Below are 20,590 nucleotides of genomic sequence, written 5' to 3'. Positions count from 1 at the left end.
ATCGATCGTGAGTGTTCAGACGTGCAGCACCAGCACAACCGATCTGCACTATAGTTAATCTCAGTGGCGAAAGAATACTCAAAGTAAAAAGTTTTGCATTCAAAATCAACTTACAGTTCCAAAAGTAAAAGTATTTATGATGCAGAATGGACCCTTATACAATTATATTGTTGGATTATAATTATCGATGCATTCATGTCTTCAGATGGAGCTCATTTTAATTACATCAAATACTGCTGGCCTGCTTAATCGATAACAATAAATCAAAGTGTATTAGTTGATTTATGTTTTGTATCATTAATCTGAATCTTCAAAGCAACAAGTAACTAATGTTATCAAATAAATATAGCAGAGTGAAAGCTACAATATTTGCCTCTGAAATGCAGTGGAGAAGTATATAAGAGCAGGGAATGGAAATTCTCAAGTAAAGTAGAAGTACCTCTAAACTGATAATAAGGACAGCACTTGAGTAAATGTACATTCAACCATTGTTTACTTAGTAAATTGAACCTTAAATATAAATCAACATAAGGTAACTTAAGTTGTAAGAAATAACTTTATTAATGCTGATAAATCATTTTCAATTTGAAATCTTTAACAGTCTTGTAATCACCAAAGTCTGCAGCTCATGTTAGTGCCTTTTCATCCCTTATTTTAAGATGCTTTGTGAGTGCCAAAATTAAAAACTACTCTTAGTGACATTTAACAATATCGCAACCTCAGTTTTGTGATGTTACGATGATCGATGTGGTTATATAGCTTTGTATTAGTGTTTGTTTTTGTGAGCAGCAGTGAGCAGCTGCAGACATTTTACTTTTACTTGACTGGAACTGTGTTTCATACGACCTTAGCAGCTGCCTATTTAAAGTTATGTAACTGTAATGTAAGACTCATTAGCCCCCAGTTATAGAAAATGCTACTGACTTACATAACATGACAAAATAATTCACCTTCCTGCTTCATAAAATTTTCAATTGTAGAAAAACATAACATTGAAAATTTAATGTAAAATATTCAACAATTGATGCCTCGTGAAAACAGTGTAGAAATAAAATAATCAATACCATTCAATAAAATCAATCAAATTAAGTCTTTGGTGTAAATATTGGCAATGATGGTCCTTTATCACAAAATGATCAGTTGTTATTTCACAGTGTTAATTAATTGCTCAGTCTTCCAGAAAGTCTTCCACTAGTTTGTTGAATTCTTCAGCGTACCTCAGGTGGAGATTGTGTTTACCCTCCGGCATCAGGTGGAACCTAGATTTGGGACAAAAAAAAAATCATATCACATGTTTCCTTTCCTAAATTTAAGGTATTTGAAGTGTTGCCATGTAAAAGTGTGCGCAAGTGTGTGTCTGATGTCATCTCACTGTGATCTCTTGATGTGTTTGAGGAGGTACTGTGGGTGGATGCTGGGCACCATGGGGTCTTTCTCTCCATGAATGACGAGGGTTGGACAGGTGATTTGGGGCAGAAGCTCCAGGCAGATACTCCCTGATCAGAGGACATTTAAGTTAACATTTTGGCATCAGTCTTTACAACTGACATTTATTAGAACATAACAAAATCTATAAGTGTCCCAAATTTATTCTCCATATGTTTCTTGTGGAGGAGGTCAACATCATCAGTATGAAAACGTCCCTTATAATAGCATTATGAATGCAAAGCATTTACTTTACATCGTGTGATTTTATTATTTATGATGGTTTTCAGTTTCAACTTCACTTGTGTAATGAGCCTGTTACAAAATGAAGTCAGCACCTTTGGGTTTTTTTGCATACTGTGCGATCCCATCCACCCAGGCCTCCCAGGTTTTAGCAAAGACTTCTGCTCCATACACCTCCTCCATGGGCTGCCTCATCCTCGCACTCCACCTGGAGACATCACGGGCCGCTGTGCGTTCCCAAAGACACCCATGCACACACGAGTGCACACAGTTAAGAAAGATTTCATGCACAGTTGACACAGTTTGGGACTACACTGGCAGCTACCAAAGACAATGAAAAGTAGAGTAGGAGTACCATCGTAAAGCTTGAGGTCCTGATGGGACACAAAGGCATTGGATCCCCATACAACCATCTTGTTGATCACGTCCGGGTTCTTTGCTGCTGCAATCAGAGCGGTGATTCCTCCGTCACTCCATCCCAGCAGAGAGAACTTTCCAAAGCCCAGTGCCTGCCAATAAAATGAAGAAAATACTGCACATCACTAACAAAATTTCTATTGCCTCCTCTATGATTGCCTCATATGCATACCATTATGAACATACTGAGGCGACCATTCTTGTCATTGCAAAAAAAAAATGTGATCATAGCACATATTTTCAAGAAATTAAATTACATCATTTGTGGTAAATTACAGAAAACTATGAAAAATACTGATGTGAACAAGCTTGTGTATGACTTGCTAAACCAAGAGCATGGATTAATAAACTGTGTGTTCAATTTAGCAATCGGATGAATCATCTGTGTAAAAATTGGTAAGAATGCTATAACAAGCTTCCTGTATGCGGCACATAATGACGTGACATGACAATCAGCCACTCAGAGCAGAGCACACATTAGACACCATTCAAGGTCATATTTGACTCTTGATGCGCAATTTTTTGATCTGAAGATAAAAGAGAGACCAGAGGAGCTATTCTGAGGTATAATTTGTGGTTTTACGTTAGAAAACAATTATAATTCCCCACTTTTATTGTTTAACACCTTGCTTCAAAGTTTCCTTTGTGCTTTACTGGACACTAAACTGCACTACTATTTGTCAATCCATGCTCTCAGGTTTGCACACCCATGTTCCCTCCTTATCCCCCCTTGCTTGATCAACAGACTGATGAGACCTTCATCAGATCCACTGCGTCCTTTGCATCTCTCTCAAAGAAGTCAGGGGGGAAGTCTCTGTCTGGAGGACGGGATTGTCCATAACCGCGAGGATCCAAGCCCACTATGGTGAAACGTTCCTTATTCAGAGACTTCAGCTGGGGTCCAAAATCAGTCCGCGTGCTCCCTGTGGTATATGAGACAAAAGCGGTTTTCACAAGCTCAGAGGATGTACACCGAAACTACATAAGGCAGTCTGAGAGAGATCTATCCAGAAAGTCTAAAAAGAGATGTGTTGTTGTATTTACCCAGAGCACCAGGAATCAACAACACAGCGTGGTTCCCGCTGCCTGTCTGCTCGTAGAACAGATCCACTCCATTAACATGCTGCTTGCCTGAGGCCACTGAGGAGCTGCAGGGAAACAGACAGGTAGACTGAGGCAGTAATGGACATGGTGATGGATAAGAATAGAACAGCTCTGACTAGTGAAAAACACTGGCTTCATTTGACAGTCACAACAACACCCAATTATTTCTTACAATAACATAAATCATGTTGTAAGAAAATAACAATGTATCTTTATTGTGTTTTGCTGGCTGACAAAAAGGTTAACCTGTTGTCATGACTCAACACCATGTTCTCCCTATAACCCTCAATAACAGCTCCTGCTTTAAACATTATTATAATTTTGACTATTTCTTCTTGATGTATGACATTGTTGTGCTATTCATCTGTGTAGTAGGTTGTGCATAATTACAGCTGTGTTCCCTTGGTCTCCTGTAAACGTGATCGTATTTAGTCCTTTGTTTCACAGTTTGCTCCCCCGGGTCACTGTGATCTGCTGTTAAACATGACTCATGCTGTGAGGAGGGCCTCTGACCGGAACATGTCAGCAAGATGCTTTAATAAAACATGAAGCTGCACTGATGATGACTGCTTTGCTTTGATGCACAGAAACTATAAAAAAAGGGACAGGAAAATGCCTCAGTTCAGGAGAAGTCTTGTGAACTTTTAAAACTTTTGTGTCAAAATGTGCTGACACATCTTCCCCAGATAGTAACGTCTGATAAACGTTCTGATCGACAGGGTTGTTATTTTGTTAAAGTTGAAAAATCTACATTGAATCAGCATTATTACAGTGCAGTTTTAACATTGTTAAACAACAGCTATATACAAATGACATGTCCAATCTTATTTTAGATCATGGAAAATGCTGAATAGTAATTACAGTAGACATTTGTAAGAAATGTGGGGGTTTTTTTGTTTTTGTATTTTTTATAGATATATTTTTGGCCACTTTTCTTACATTTCTGAAACTTTACAAGGTGTGATGACTTGGAGAGTTACCTAATAGTAGAGTGGATGTTGGCATATGGTTTCAGGCTCAGTAGTCATATTCACATGACCATAAATATTTCGATTTTACAGATTTTTTTTTTTTTTTAAGGCTTTTAATTCTTGTTTTAATATTAAATATGCAATCCTACTGCATGGATGCTAAACAAAAGATATCATGACATACTGAAAGCTCCAACTAAAATACTACTACTACCCTAAACAATAATGTTAATAATAAATACTGCCATAAATGTTCAGTGATACAGCGGGACGTCTGGTGTATTTCCTTACAGATGATAAATCAGCATTGTTATTTCGAGCATACTGAAGACCTGTATGGTGCCCTGCTTGGCTCTACTACGCCATCTAGTGGCTTTAAATCGAACAAACCTCCACAGAAATTCTACTACAGGGACGAACATGTTGCTACAAGCAGGCCACACACTTCCTGTTCGCTCAATGCAGCCCTCCGTGGTTAAAGTCCAGATTTCAGTGTACATAAAAACATGCACATATCAAACAGAGAGCGGTTACCAGTAGGGCTGGATCGCTGTCATGACTCTCTTTACGCCAGATCTGCATTTAAAGAAACGTCCTCCGAGTACAAACAGCGCCATTCCTCAGTGTCCGAACAGGCGGAGCAGCTCTCTGCTGCTGCTGCTTTCTGATATGTGGTTAAAGATTAAACTTAGTCTCTGTCTGACTGCAGATCATGTAACCCTGCACTGCCTGGTTGTCTTTTTTTTGGAGAAGCCAGGAAGTTGTGCTCAGTTTGGCACTTTCCACGTCGTTTTTATTTACAAAAAAAAAAAAAAAAATTAAAGCGAAAGTACGACAACGAACCGAAAGGCAACATTCACGTGAGGGATATTATTTTAGATACACTGGGAAATATTCTAGTGCACTAATATTTACAGGTGCCTGTATTTCCTAACGTTTTCAGAAGAATTTACCTCCACACACTTAAGTCATGTGGAACAGGGGAAAATAGAGACAATGAACTACAGTGAATTTAGGCAGGTGTTTTCCAGAAGAGTTTCCACTTAGGTAAAGTTCCATATTAAAACATCAAAATATTATTCACTTTTGATTTTCTATTGGAAACTTAGTTCTGCATATAATTTGAGGTGTTTGTTTGCCTGTACAAAGTTCACATTTTTGCATTTTTTCAGATGACCTGCTGCACCCTAGCAGACCCCTCCTGGTGAGACTAGAAAATAATTGAAATCAATTTATTGGAAATGAACCAACAGGATTATTAGTATATCAAACTAGTCCTTTCCAGAAAACCTCATATGACCACACTTACAGTATTAACAGCATTTATCTTTCTTAGCCTTTCCAGGAAATCAGGAAATAAAATTTGACTTTATATGGTTGATGCATTCACAGACAAAGAAATGTACAGTAGGCTTTCCTACATAGTGACACTGGTATTTGGGGTCGAACTCCATTTTAGACCTCTTACAAACAAACTGATAAAACTAGAATAACAAAAATCAAAAAACACTTGATAGAGCACGTAAAAACGAGGGAACCATATTAGGTTTACAGGTATTCAGTCATAAATCAAAGCATTGGACAAGTTCAAATTTTTACCAAGTGATGGTGCTAGATGAAGATTAAAGGGAAAGCCAGAGTTATTACAGTTCATCCTGAGGGAACATAAATGTCTGAACTAAATCAAATCAAATTTCACGATAATCCAATGGCAAATGAGATATTTCAGAACAAACTACAAATGTGAACCTGTGAGCACCAGAGGAAAAGTCAGGGGATCACTGAAGTCAGTAGGATTCATCTTCTGAGGACCATGAATGTCTGTACAAAATGTGTGCCAGTCAGTTTTGTCGATGTTGAGCTATTTTACTGGATAAGTGAAAACTTGAAAAGTCAGGGAAACATCAGTAGGCATCACCCCCGAAGACCATGAATACTTGTGCTATACTTTATGGCCATCTTATCAATAGTTGTTGCGATATTAAATAAAGAACAAAAATGTCAATCTCATGGCGGCACTAAAGAAAAAGTCATAGGCTCCTCAACATCAGTGGGATTCATCCTCTGGGCACCATGAATATCTGTACAAAAACTCAGAGCTATCAAACAGCTGTTGAGACATTCAGTCTAGACCAAAGTGGTGGACTGACCAACTGTCAGACATTTCCAAAACACCAAAGGCTGTCTGGTTCCAGATTCTCCAATGTGAAGATCTCATTTTCTTTGTTCTATGTCTCTGTAAACAGTAATATTATTTTTGTCAATTCAAAGACATCACTTTGGGCTCTGGTAAATTGCAGAGGGCATTTTTCATTATTTTCCGGTGTGTAATAGACTATCCAATTACTCTGTAAATTGAGAAAATAACTCCCATAGTAATCAGCAATAAAAATGATTGTTAGTTGTAGTCTTGAATGAATGTCTGTAATGACTTTACGGTGTGGTATTGTTTTGTTGTAGCAGATGTGTGGATTATCTGCTGCATGCAACAAACAAACTGGCATCAAACTCGAAAGTAACTCTAGAGGTTATGTCTCCTCTTCTTCTTTTAAAGACCGATTTAATCATACACGTATCACATCCTTTATTGTCTATGCAACACAGCTCCCACCCCCTCCCCCCACACACACAAACACACACCTACACACACAGTGATGCTGTTACGGGGGTGTTTTTTATATACCATTGTGTCTAATGTGTGATGTGTCTGTTTATGAATGGGTATGACCCACTGCTAGCTAGATGAGCTGTTCAGACCTGATTCTCTGAGGCAGGCAGCTTTTTGTAAACGCCTCCACTCTCCTCTGCCTGTCAGTGCGTCTGAGCTGTGTGCCACACACTGAACCACACACAGGAACAACACAAAGACGACAAAAGCTGGGCTAAAAATACCTTGATTGCTGCAGAGCAATGCGTTGAAGATGTAGTGGTGTTTACTGGAAATGAAGTGACTAAAGTAGATTGATGTCCACTGAGAATTAACACATCATTTAAAATAAACGGGGGGATTCTTAGTTCTACGAAAACATTCACAAAGTTTGTGAGCAGTTCTCAAGAAATTAGAAAACTCATGAAGTATTAAGCTGATAAAATAATGTTTAATGTGATGATCTGCAGGTTTCCCCTGATTTATATAGTAGTAAAATCGATATGTTTGACTTTTTAGCAACACTAGCAGCAATGTTAGTAAGTCAACTGGTTGGCACATCACTTCACTCCAGACTGAAATAAATGAGCTATTACTGGATGGATTAAATTTGTTTAAGACGTTTATGGCCCCCAGAGGTTAGACACTTTTGAGTCTGTTGATACCCTGACTTTTTCTTCAGCGCTAACAGCAGGATGATATTTTTGTTTTAAAGGGAAATATCATGACAACTATTGGGTTGATTGCCATGACATTTGGGTAAGACATTCATGATCCCCAGAGGATATATTTGAATGACTATGGTGACCCTTTCCTCTGGAGCCACCAGCTTGTCAAAGTTTTCTCTTTTCCATCTAATAATTTTAATTTTTCTGAGACATGGATTGGCATAAAATTGGTATAGGAATAAAAAAATACCTCAATTGGCAAGATCAAGAAGTACTTCAGAGTTTACTGGAGATATACTGAACTTCAGTCCACTGACTATCGACACATAGGCCCGATTTAAAGCCGCTGAGAACATGGTCTCAAATCTTAAGTATTTTTTTTATAAAATAAAATATTCATCAATAAAGATTCAACAATCAAAGTTAAAGTTTGGAAAAGAGCATGATTAGTATAGTGCTCAAAAAATAAGCTAATCTGCTTGATCTGGATGCAGTTTAATTGGCTATCGCCTGACATCATAAGCACCATTCCCACAACTATAATCATGTTTTGATATTGAAATATTGAACTTTAAATATTCCTGATTAGCATTTTTTTTTCAACCTCTTCCCTCCCACAAAATTAAGAATACACAGTCTTTTATGTGAAATAATGGAAACTCTTGGCAGGAGAGGTTTTGTTTGTGCAGGACAACATCAGTCTAACTAAGCTGTTTTAAAAAATGTTTTTCAGGGCTTTTAAGCTAAATGGGGGAATCTGTAGTTCAACAAAACTAACCTGTCATATATACCTCAAGACTGTTATCTAAACTGAGATTTATTGCAAGTGGCATGTATCATCATTCACAAATGCTCCTTGTATGGTATAACACCTCAGCAGATAGTGACAGCCAGGCGAGACCCACTGTTGGATCTGTTCTTCTTGGTCCTCAACTATCTTTGTCTGGCTGGTATGTGCCTGTCCACAGTCCCATGACCCCACTCCTGATCTAAATATAAATATCCAAGCAACACTGCTAAGGTCACATTACGTCATCCCAAGCAGCTCACTCCAGCACTCAGAGCATGAGCTACGGAGGTGTCGAAGGCTTTATGATATCCTGGGTAACACAAATTAGTCGTCAGGGGAGGTTTGAAAATGATGGGACGCGGTAACAGCTAGTGAGAGGGCTTGACCGGTGGTGCTAAACACTTTTAGGGCAGGAGCACTAGATGATAGACAACTTTACAACCCTGGTGAAAAAAGTGAAAATCGTATCTTAAACTTGGTGTGCTTTCCTTTAGACTTTTGGCCGATATGGGTAATGGAATTAGCAAGGTACAGTATCAAATCTAGACGAAAAGGATTCAAAAATATTCTAACCTTCGTCACATTGTTGTGCTTTCACAGCCTCGTCTTCTTTCTTTGGACTCATTTCTAACTGTCTTTAGGTCCTGCCTGATCTGTATCTTGGAAATATAAAAGGTAAGATGCCTTGCCTGTTGTCATTTGAGTAAAGAATTGATTTATCTTCAGGATAATGTAGTAGAGGGTGTTTCAGTTCCTCATACAGAGGGGCATGTGGTGAGATGCTACACTGAGCTCAGTTTCTATAGAGTGGAGAGGTCACAGTGTAGAACAGAATGACTGAAGTAGTGTATTTTGATGTAAAAAAAAACAAAAAAAAAAAAAAAACGTGGGTGTACGGGGGTTGGTGTGTAACTCTCTGTCAGCAGCTGGAGGAAACAAATTATTTTTGAGGGCTGCTGAGTGTGTGAGCTGTGAGGGTTGGTGTGGGAGGGGATGCCCCGAAGTGTGGGGGTGTCCCTTGTGTAAACTGTTATCCACATCTTTCCATAAAGCAGCAAATGCAATCGTTAGGTTGCTATAAAAAAATAAAAGATAAAAAAAAATCTGCGCAAACATGTAATGGTGACTACACAGGAAGTGTGTTCAAAATATGGATCACTTTTTGTAAACATGACATGTTCAGGGGAACCATGTTTGAATAGGAAATCTGACACCTTTCATGCCGTCCAGGCCTTTGATCTTATCAGGTTTTATCCATTTTGCTTGGTATATTTTTCAGCATCTCAAACGGTTTGTCTTTGAACAACAGCAAGTATGAGGTAAAGTAAAGCTCTGTAAGACATTAATAGTGTAAGAGGACCTCTGACCTGCCTGACAAAGGCAGAATAGTTACTACAGAAGCAGTGAAGTCAAGAAAAAAGACTTCAAGGTTTCAGACTGGCCAGCAAATTGAATAATGCTTAAAATGATTAAAAAAAAGAAAGAATAAAAATCACTATCATAGAACCTAGGTAATATGTAGAAAAAAAAAACTAAATGTCTAGAAAATGTGTTCCTTGTAGGCCTACATTTGAAGTAGCCCATGGGCCTACTTTGTTTAAGAAAATAAACAAATAGAAGATATTAAAGTAATTCACTATTTCATGTGTGATTTAAAAAATCCATAACCACACCAAAATCCAAATGCGTTAAAAGTTAAGATGGTAGATATTCTGCTAAGCTGGTTACATGAGCTTTAGCATGAGCTTTAGCATGAGTTTAGCGTTAGCTGGGTTTTTACTCTCACAAAATGGTTTGATTTTGCTACTGCCACATTTTTTACTATGGAATGAAACTGAATTACCACAGTGCCAGTTTATTAAAATGGATATTTACAGATAACAGCTAAGGAAATATCAAAAAGTAATTTTAGTTTTAGCTTTAGGTTATTTTCACTGGCTAGCTTTAGCTTGTTGCAGCTCTCTTGCATTAGCTGTTTGTAGTAACTGCTAATTGTACATGATGTTTTCATAGAAATACTACATTTCTATGGCAAAATCATATTTTATGGTCAAAAAACTCAATTTTGACCTATTAGGTAGGCCTAGTGACTGTGTTTTGTCTTTGTAAGGCAGAGTCACAGGTCTGTGCACAACAGTGAGAGCTGTCTGTTACCAGCTGTGATGTCATACGCTGTCAGCACCATGACATCCCATAAAAATATTTATTTCATGATCAACACACTCAAGGACTCATCTTATTTTATGACCTTCAAGTACAGTTACATAATCAGATTGTGTTTCCTCTGCAAGTATCTTAAGGGTTTTTATGAGGTACTCATATCAAATTTATTCATCTGTTTCCATATTTATACTGCTTTTTGTTTTTGTCTCACAGTTTTATACAGACTCTCATGATGTGTGAAGTTGGGTGTTATTTAAATTGATTTGGCTGGCAGGGGGGTTCATTGCAGACTCATCTTGGTCTTGTATAGGTGACATCCTGCAAACTTGCAAAGCATGAGAAAAAAGTGCAGAAGACACATCTGTCCAAGGTAGAAAACATTTGGCTTCCTTTTAAAGAACAAAATTTGATTAGAACAATTACTGTTTCTTGCTTTTGGGACAAGCTGTTGGACTGTTTTAGAAACACTGGTTTTCCGGTTTTTCTTTCAGTTCAAAACAAGAGCAAAACTTTTAAGGTCACATTTGCTTGGGAGACAGTAGAGGAGGGGGGTTGTTGTTGGGTAGAAAATGCTTAACTTAGGTTGGAGCTAACATGGGGTGATTTTTGATTGGATGGAAGGAATATTTGAGATGACTGATTTTCTTTGCAATCCACAGATGCACGAGACAGGGAGCTGCTGGCAGAGCACAACATCACCCACATCCTGTCCATCCATGACACAGCTGCACCCATCCTGGAGGTGAGCCGAGTTCTTTGTGTCTTATATCGGCCTGTGTGACCCTGCGACCCCAACACTGTTACTACCATAAAGAACATAACCTCCCCTGAACTCCCAAGGGTTTACTTCCCCCCCTTGATGCCCCCTCTGCTTGTTCTGAAAGTTTTAAATGTTGACAGCAGAACCGATGTGCCACACTGTCTTTTTCTGACGTTATATCTTCATTAGGGCAGCAACTAACAAATACTTTCAATACCAATTAAACCTTCATTTATTTCCCAATTAACTGATTAATTTTTAGTCAGAAAAATGTCAAAAAATAGTGAAAAAAGTCCATCACAGTTTCCCAAAATCTGAGGTGACTAAACATGTTTTAAAAGCTGGAATCAGCAAATCTTCAGCATTTTATAATGAAAACTGACTTAAACAATTGATCATTTTTCAAGATTGACTAATTAATCAACTAATCATTTCAGCTCTAATCTTTATTACACCCTTGTTATCCTCCAATATATCATCTTCAACAATCTGTTAATTATACGAGGCCACTGTAGTTGTGTTTTGAAAGAAAAATGAGAAGAATAAAGGTAATATCCTGTACACCAAAGTCAGAATGGACTACAGAAATAGACCACTTCAATTGGTGTGAAAGTCACATGTTCTTATTTTCAATTTTGCACGGAAAGTCCTTTTTTCTTATATCAGTCACAAGAGCTGGAATTCACCAGGTTTCATTAAATAAGCAGTTTTTCTGATTAACACCATAATGTGTGGGATCCAGGTGAATATCTGAAAATGTGTGTGCTGTTCTCAGTCTGATGCAGCTGTGATGCAGATGCAAGCCGTCAAACAGAGAGAATTTTTTCACACAATTTGCTTTTAGCTCAGCAGCTTGAAGTCCATAAAGTCTTGAAAGTGGAACTGCATTAAAAAAAAGGTTTCTGGCTTTTCATGGCTGCATTTAGACGTGGTGATTTGTGTATGAAAGGGAGAGAAAGATGTTTTTCTCATGTGTACGTGAGACAGTGAGTGTGAGCAGGAGAGCAGGGATGACACTGTGAGAACCTGGTAGGTTAAAAGTAAAATTTGCTCTCATTCATTTCCATTTTGTAACAGATGTAAAAATAGTTTGTCATTATCTGTTCTTGGAGAAGCAAAGTTTAATTTAGCTGAGAAGTTCTCCCTTGAAATAATAATGAATGATCCCTTTGAGTTTGAATTTCATTGTTATTATATGTCGAGTGAAATTTATTCTTTCTGCGTCCGCACTGACCCCTTTTTGAAAATCCTGATCTTCAGTGTCCGCTTTCACAACTTTCATCTTTTGTTGTTGAAAGCGAGCATGAAAAGTGCTCAGAGATTTCTGTACACTTTCTCCATCCATGCTAGTATGTTTCATAGAACTCTGAAGAGAAACAGCAACTTGTATTACAGTATCACTACCCAAACTGGTCAACCACCAAAACTTTTTATAAGGTTTTGGGATGAAATAATGTCTGACTCGCTGAACTGTGCTGCCCTTCGTTCAGCACCTCTTTAATCCCAGCTGCAGTGCAAATGTTTGATCTTGATCGTTGGATGGTTTTCACATTTATATGAATGACACAGCTTTTTGAGCACTGTGGCATAATGATGACTCAGGTCTGTTTTACCAGTGTGGCCCAAATGGCCAGATGGGATGGTGTATTTGCATACCTAACAGTCAAACTGCTGAGTGATTGATTTCTTGGAAGACAGCATGATGGTTCCTGCGAGAGGAAGGTAGAATTTGCAACCACCAAGTCTCTGAGGTCCGATGTGACCTTTACCGTTCCGTGTGTGGCTCTAATTAACATACCACAAACAAACGCACGAGGACAGGTTTATGGGACAAAATCTGAGCCTCAAAATGTCTTTTTGCAAGTAAAGAACATTAATTTCTGCACTTATAACATCTATTTGTATGCAAATTGTTTGGGAGTGTATTCGTGCTTCCTCTCTGCCAGGGTTTGATTTTACAAACACTGAGTCATGGTCATGTTGACTTTTAAGAGCGATGGTGCAAAGATATAAGAGGACTTCTCAGTATTTGTTTGCATAACCCGTCCTTTTCTGTCAAAAATTACAATTTCAACGAGTTGCATGCTCTGTTAATATGTGCATGTCAGTGTGTGTGTGTGTGTGTGTGTGTGTGCATGACTCTGTGGTTGCTGCCTGTGTGTGTTAACCTGTCTGGAGCACTTCCAGAGCTCAGTGTGTCCCAGAGGGCTCAGGGGTTTTTGCAGCCGTGCAGTCATAACGGGACAAGGTAGTTTCTGTCCACTGCGTGTACCGTCAGCTGCCAGGTGCACTGTACAAAAACACACACATTAACACACACATACACACACAGGCGAATATCGTTATGTCGTGACCTACCATTAGGGCAGGGTCAGAGGGGCAAAGTTTCAGGGGCCGTCCCATACACTGAGAAACGGGAAGTGTGTTAGACCCAGTGTTTAAACAGGTGACCTGACAGAATAAAAAGCCTCGGTACACTTTGTTAAATGTTGTAAATTCATGAATTCAACAGATTTATGTGCAGAAAGTACACTCTGCTGTGATGCTCGAGACTAAATTACTCCCTCCTTTGCTCTGTAGGACATGACGTACCTTTGTATATCTGCTGCTGACCACTCTAAGCAAAACCTGTGAGTACTTATGTATACGCAGTAAGTGAGGTCCACTCTATGTTTGATAGTTCCTTATTATTCAATGTGATGCATTGACCGTCTCCTGGTCTTTGGCAATGGTAACTGCAAAAAAATAATAACTCAACTTAAAGAAAATAAGCCTAATCTTAATTTTCACAGTTTAACAACACAAAATGTTAGTATGAAATTAACCCTTTCATGTCTTATAAACATTTTTATTTGAGAAAGTATTGTATACATATAACATATGCAATCCTATAGTGACTGAATTTACTCTATTGAGCTACAAAAGTTTACAACGATCAAAAAATCATATAACTTACAATATATTTTGTTTGGAGGGCAGGTCCTTGGAGTCAATATTTGATGGAATACAAACAGCAAAATGCCTAATCAGTACTTTATTAATTGAATCCTGTGGCATCAATTGATTAATAAATCCATTAAATAATTCATAGAGGTTTTTCTGTTATAATAATATACAGACATTTCAAGTGTGGTGTTTATTTTATTTATTTATTTGTTTTTTTATTATTCTATTTTATTTATTTATGGTGTTTAATGTGTTCATTCTCTCAGGGTTCAGTACTTCAGGGACAGCATCATGTTTATCCACGAGTCCCGACTGAAAGGAGAGGGCTGCCTTGTGCACTGGTGAGTGAAAATGAATTGCAAAAATATTGTAATCCTAATTTATGTTTCAATGTACTTATTCTTAAAATAGCATGGGAAAACAATTCTTCAGTTTGACTGATGAAACAGGACATAAGGGGATTTTCAGTCTAATTTTTGAAAAGAATATAACGTTTCGATGTTTTTTTAAAAACGGCATTTATTTACTGCATCTCCATAAATTTTTACGAAACTGTACATCAGAGTAAATGGTATGAAACTGGTGTTATTTGCATATGAGGATGTTGAGAGGAAGAAGCACAAATATTCTTTGGTTGATTTTTGTTCATGATGATGAGGTTTTGCCTAACGGTGATTACTGACAGGAGGTCTCCTTATTTTAATTAACCCCACTTTCATTTTCAACCACATCACTGTCACCAAAAAGGACACAATTTTGGTTAATGCTTTCATTGTAGATTTCATCACCTTTCATATTTCCTCATATCAAACAGGACAACATCAAGCATTTAACCACAGCTTTAGGTAAAAAGGGGTTTCACTTCTTTGTACACTAAAGAGGAGAATATGTGATGATAAGTGGCATCATGCTGTGAAGCTGTGTGCTCTCAGTGTTGCAGGAGTGTCCCGCAGTGTGACTCTGGTGGTGGCTTACATTATGACGGTGACGGGTCGAGGATGGGTGGAGTCCCTGGCGGCAGTGAGGGTGGTTCGGCCGTGCGCAGGGCCCAACCTGGGCTTTCTCCGGCAGCTGGAGGAGTTTGAAAACACAGAACTGGCAGAAGTGAGTGACACCACACTAACCTCAATGAAAGTTATGATTACTAAAATTAAACGTAATTATTCTTATCTTTGCAGCAGTAGCCATCGAATGTATTTATTGAATTACGTCTGTACATATTAGTCTTCAGCCAATCCAATGTGGGATTGAAACTCTGTATGCATGCACAAGGGATCAACAGGAAATGATGCAGATATGCATCATACAAAAGTCAGTACTGTGTTGGACGGTATTATTGATTGTCTTCTTTATTAAAACAATGTGAAGTGGCCAACGGTTTGTTCAGGTGCACTGTAAACAGATATTGCTCAAAGAAAGAGAAGCTACTTAATGGAATACTTCACTCACCAAATGATCATTTGTGCATCAATTACTCACACTGTGTTACGCTGAATTCAGGAATAAAACTTTGCTTTTCTTAGTGACTCCACAGTAAATTAAGAAGCTGATGAATTAAGTTGTATGGGCCAGAGTTTAACTACAACAAAACTATATCTAAATATCTAACTAGAGCCCATCTTGCAACAGAATCACTCCAGCCATGACACAGCAATCTGCAATTTAAAGCAAATGTCAGCCAGCTGTGTAAAGTGGGGGGGCCAATGGCCCCTTCCATACTTTAGGGCCCCTTGCTTGGACCACACCCATCTTCCAACTCAGCCTACATTGTGATCTCAATTACACACCTGTAGTTTCGTGACTGCATCTTGTATGGTTGTGTCACACACACACATAATCATGAGGTGAAAACAATACCAGCCAGTGTGATGCTGTTGCAGCTGGTAATAAACATCAGTTTATGAACTCTCACACAAGGCATGCAGTATAATCCATGTCTCATTTATCCAGTCGTTTGCTCAGTACTCACCAAACATGCATTTTCACTAAAACCATACTATATAAATCCACATAAACAGTGTCAGGTGTGGACGAGTATTGTGCCTGTGCTCTTTAGAGGGAAGTGTTTTAAATAGTAAGGTTTAAGTGAAAATGCATGTATATTTGGGAAGTACTGAGCATCCGACTGGATAAATAAGACTTGGATTACACTGCAGGAATTGTGTGAGAGTTTGCAAACAAATGTTTTGATATCAAGATTTTGGTGTCACTTTTGTGATTCTTTGTTCACTGAAGGATAAAGTGTTCCTTTTAAAGAAACCCCACCTATTTAAAAGCAGTGTTTCACTGCCTTCTCAGGATGAAAGTTTCAAGCCTGTTCCATTTCTGTTTTTTTTTAAAGATGATTTTGTTTTTGGCACTTTTGCCTTTTTATTTGACAATTATTTGACAGTGAATAGGTAAATAGGAAGCAGGGGGAGAGAGGGATATGGAGTCAAACCATGGCTGTTGCTGTTACAGTGTATGGTATATGGACTGTCACCTTTTGGATCAAAGGGCGCTTCAGCGTGTTTCACTTCTGACAGGTGCATTGCTACACAGGTCTTATCCCACCTAGTAGGTTACGGTCAGAATTGTGCCGTGTTGCACCTGTAGCCAAACCCAACAGTGATGTCACTGTGTACTGACACACCCTTGGGTACACTTCTGTATCACTGCGGCAAGGTGAGAAGCTAAACCACCGGAGGTCACCAGAAACAAGGTTTTCAGGGGGTATCAAATTGTTCTTGAAGGCTTGTCTACTGCCCTCAGTGAGTGATAAACGCGTAATTTTGAATGAAAATTGGCACCTATTTAACCAAAAGCCAGGGTATGCTAGACACAAATTTTTGACTAACAGTGAATAACTTAAAGGTGGAGTGAAAAGCTGGCTGTCATAGAGAGACACAAGACGTGATGGCCATTCAAAAAAGGGCGTGCACTTTCACACAGTGATCTACTCAAAGCTACTCATGGTGTCGTACTTGTTTACACACAAGAAAACTGGCCAGTCACTGTGTAATAGGGTGGGGGACCGAACTTGGCACTTATAAGGGTACTGACCAAATTACGTCGGTACTACTGAGTACTAGTTCACCTTAAATCAGTCGGTGCTAAAGTTTGTCCCTGAGAGCCCATCTGGATGAGAAGGCCAGATACTGAAACAATTGGGGCAAAAATGCCTATTTTCACGGCTGTTTTTTTTTTTGTTTTTTTTTTAAATTAGGTCTTATTCCGCATATTGAGAGCGAGGGAGACAAGCAGAGACACATTCACACACAAGCAAGCAGACAGACAAACAGAATCTAACAGTGCATGTTCACTGGGGCATTTTTTGACTTGAGGGGTTGTGCCACTTCCCAGCATTGTTTGATGGGTGTGTCACTGGACCCATGGGCATTCTGCTCCCAGATTTCAAACCGGATCAACGTGTCGACTCGTTAAGAAACGTTCTCTTATGATATGAAAACAGTTCACAGATATGTGTTTCTGAAAACATTTGAGCCGAGAGATAAGCCATGCGGTTGCTGAATCTGTCTTCATTTTAGATCAAAAAGGGTTTGTTTAAAAGTTTTTCTGGAGTTTCCAGAGGTGGCAAGTCACACAGGACAGGGTGCAAATGAGAAGCAGATGCCCCATCTCTTGAAACACAGCGCTGCACCACCAGAATGCATTGCTTACTGCTTACATAGACAATGAAAGGGGAAATGTGGAAATGATGGATCCTGTGGACATGTACCATTAGCTCTATGTATTAGTAAGGAGCAAAGGAGCAGAGGTTCAGAATCGCTCATTGACCAGTGGAGTATGAAGAGACAGAGAGAGAGAGAGAGAGAGAGAGAGACCTCATCAGCCTTGCTTATATTTTTGTTTTTACAGATAACGTAAAGTACTGAAAAAAGTACTGTTGGGTACTTGGTACAAAATTACAGGTTTCTGTACAGATACAGATTCAAATGTGGACAATACCCAAACCTACTGTGTAAAGTGAGCAAGCTTATATGTTTGTTGGTTTCAGAAAGTTACAAAAATTGTCACTCGCAGCCCCCTGAATTTCAGACATCGAATTGTGACTTTGGACAGGATTTCAGATGCTGCCTGATGTTCTCATGAGCACTTAATTTGACCCCATATCACAACTGGAACTAAACTCCAACTTTAACTACCGACCGTTGCGTCTTTATTTTCCCTCTCTGTGAAATTCTCTCAATCTCTTTGATTCTGTCATAGCTGTCATTTATCCATCTGACTCACTTTTACACTCTGTTCTCCCCCTCTAGTATCGGGCCTGGTGGAAGGACCGATATGGGAAGAGCTCACTCAACGATGATGAAGAGATGGAAACCCTTTTAACACAGAAATCCAACAGCAACAGCAGCAACAATATAACAACCAGCATCACTCCTGCACGGAGCACAAGTGGCACCTGAAAAAAAGTCTTCTGTCAAGTCATGCAGCTGAGGGACTGCTTTGCTTCTACTTGGACAATGAAACCGACTAAGACAAGACCAGCTGTTTGCCTTCATCATCAATCCTGCAGAGAAAAGCTGCAGCAGGAACTCTCTCTGTATCAATATGACATGTTGAATCTCATGTTCGCAGAATGGCTAAGGAGCCGTGTGTGGGGGGGATTTTTATGTCATTATCTCTGTCCCCCTCATCATGTCATGTCCTTGCCTCTAACTGTCAAAACAACATGCAAGGGCAGTCAAGCATGACACCAAGGAAATATGTACATACAGTCCAAAGTGTGAATGCACATTTAGCAGCGTTCACTCCCCCTGTTAGTTACGTTATGCTGTGTCTTCTACTTGAAATATGAGTATTACTTTCTATAGCCAGTTTGAAAGCTAAAGAATACTGTATCTTCCAGTAAAACAGTATCAGAGGCAGTATTTGTTTATTTATTTACGCGTCGTAGTTTTATTCTGTAATGTTTCTTTTTGTCTGTATTGTAAAAAAGTGTGTGTAGCCTAAACAAGACTCTCAATCATACCATGAGAAGAAGGATTAACAGTAAATGCCTGTATTCATTTTAATGTCAGCAGCTTGTGGAGTTAATGATTGACACCTACATATCTGCTCCAGACTATGATTTGCACATTTGCATTTTATTTAATTAAATATCCTTACCATAAGATTTCATTTGTTAAGTGAATATTTCTGTATCTATTTAGCTATTTATTTAGCTATAGTTACTAATTACTTTACAGATTAGGATTTTATACTAAAAACATACTGATTTTATACAATATGATGTATTATTATAGATTCAAAATCCCAGCAGTGTATATTCATTCATTTTCCAAAACCACTTATCCTGTTAGGGGTCGCGGGGGGGCTGGAGCCTTTCCCAGCTGACACTAGGTGAGAGGTGGGGCACACCCTGGACAGGTTGCCGGACTATCACAGGGCTGACACATAACCATACAGACAACCATTCACACTCATATTCACACCAAGCAGTGTATAAAATAGTTAAAATAAGCTCCACCTCAACCAGCTACACTATTACAATTTCAGTTTCATATAGGGTTAGTGCATCAGTAAGGGTGATCTAATAATGTATCATAATTAATTTATTACAACACTGACAGGAGCCTCTTTTTAACAACTGACACTTTGAATACAATTTCCTTTTTTGACTTTTACCTAAGTAAGCTTTTGAATGCAGGACTAATACTTTTATGTAGGGCCAGAGGTGTGGACTCGAGTCACATGACTTGACTCAAGTCACAAATTTGATGACTTGAGACTCAACTTGACAAAAACAAACAAGACTTGCAACTAGACTTGGACTTTAACACCAATGGCCTGTAACTTCACTTACACTTCAGCCTTTTGACTTGGAAATAACTTCACCTGAGCCCAAATATTAAAAAGTATGTTTTAAATTTTAAAAAAAAAATAAAAAAATCAATGAATCAACTAATTTCCAATTTCTATACATTTCATGAATAAGTAGAAATCTTAAAAAGCATGTTTGAAAATGTAATATATCACTACTCTTGTTAAAATGGCATTACATTTAGTTGAGTGCATTATGACTTGTTTAGGACTCAAAACTCTAAATTTAGGACTTGGGACTTGAATGCAAATACTTGAGACTTCCTTGTGACTTGCAGAACAATAACTTTGTCCCATCTCTGTATTAGGTTAGAAGAAAAGTCCTCATCCACTGCCTAAATTGAGTTACTGATTTAGAGCATTAAAGTGAGTTTTTTAAAAATTGATTTAAACTTTATATGGAACTTTCAAAAACTCCTCTCTGTGCTGAAACAACTCGATGGACTGTAAAGATTGTGCTAATACAACAACGTGTTTTACAGGATTTGTTTCTGTGTGACAGGCACTGTGTGACACACACTTTATAATAATCTTATCTGTTGTTGTTTAATTGTCTGCGGTGTCATCACACTTCTATATAATCTTCCACTGGCAACAAGCTCATCACTTCTGCAGCAGCAGGACCTCTTT

The 20,590-nt window shown here is 38.5% G+C and overlaps 2 protein-coding genes across 4 annotated transcripts; one reads left to right on the top strand and one right to left on the bottom strand.

Moving 5' to 3' along the window:
- Positions 1-537: 537 nt before the first annotated feature.
- Positions 538-4,924, bottom strand: bphl (biphenyl hydrolase like). The gene is made up of 7 exons (XM_050054470.1): positions 4,695-4,924; positions 3,130-3,233; positions 2,842-3,008; positions 2,024-2,177; positions 1,764-1,895; positions 1,373-1,496; positions 538-1,259 (listed from the first exon to the last, which is right to left on the bottom strand). Exons 1-7 carry the CDS (start codon positions 4,775-4,777, stop codon positions 1,169-1,171), a joined length of 855 nt encoding a protein of 284 aa, XP_049910427.1. The 5' UTR covers positions 4,778-4,924; the 3' UTR covers positions 538-1,168.
- Positions 4,925-8,530: 3,606 nt separating this feature from the next.
- LOC126396754 (dual specificity protein phosphatase 22-B-like) lies at positions 8,531-19,253 on the top strand. 3 transcript variants are annotated; one of them, XM_050055035.1, is made up of 7 exons: positions 8,531-8,793; positions 8,907-8,940; positions 11,088-11,170; positions 13,769-13,818; positions 14,401-14,475; positions 15,067-15,238; positions 18,394-19,253. In XM_050055035.1, exons 1-7 carry the CDS (start codon positions 8,773-8,775, stop codon positions 18,541-18,543), a joined length of 585 nt encoding a protein of 194 aa, XP_049910992.1. In that variant the 5' UTR covers positions 8,531-8,772; the 3' UTR covers positions 18,544-19,253. The 3 variants fall into 3 exon arrangements, with proteins under 3 accessions (XP_049910992.1, XP_049910993.1, XP_049910994.1); XM_050055036.1 differs by lacking the exon at positions 13,769-13,818 and having other exon boundaries at positions 8,531-8,776; positions 8,866-8,940; XM_050055037.1 differs by lacking the exon at positions 13,769-13,818 and having other exon boundaries at positions 8,772-8,793.
- Positions 19,254-20,590: the final 1,337 nt, after the last annotated feature.

The sequence above is a fragment of the Epinephelus moara genome, chromosome 10 (genome assembly GCF_006386435.1).
Source record: "Epinephelus moara isolate mb chromosome 10, YSFRI_EMoa_1.0, whole genome shotgun sequence".
Classification (NCBI taxonomy): Eukaryota; Metazoa; Chordata; class Actinopteri; order Perciformes; family Serranidae; genus Epinephelus; species Epinephelus moara.
Note: the sequence above shows the minus strand (reverse complement) of the source record. Positions and strands in the feature narration are given on the sequence as shown.

What these genes read in the sequence shown, in the direction of transcription:
- LOC126396754 (XM_050055035.1), top strand. Translation starts at nt 8,773, where the DNA reads ATGGGTAATGGAATTAGCAAG. An exon ending in TGGGTAATGGAATTAGCAAG is followed by an intron (nt 8,794 to 8,906) that starts GTACAGTATCAA and finishes AACTGTCTTTAG; the next exon opens with GTCCTGCCTGATCTGTATCT. An exon ending in CAGCTGCACCCATCCTGGAG is followed by an intron (nt 11,171 to 13,768) that starts GTGAGCCGAGTT and finishes TTTGCTCTGTAG; the next exon opens with GACATGACGTACCTTTGTAT.
- bphl (XM_050054470.1), bottom strand. Translation starts at nt 4,777, where the DNA reads ATGGCGCTGTTTGTACTCGGAGGACGTTTCTTTAAATGCAGATCTGGC. An exon ending in GTTGATTCCTGGTGCTCTGG is followed by an intron (nt 3,009 to 3,129) that starts GTAAATACAACA and finishes CATATACCACAG; the next exon opens with GGAGCACGCGGACTGATTTT. An exon ending in AAACACATCAAGAGATCACA is followed by an intron (nt 1,260 to 1,372) that starts GTGAGATGACAT and finishes TCCCAAATCTAG; the next exon opens with GTTCCACCTGATGCCGGAGG.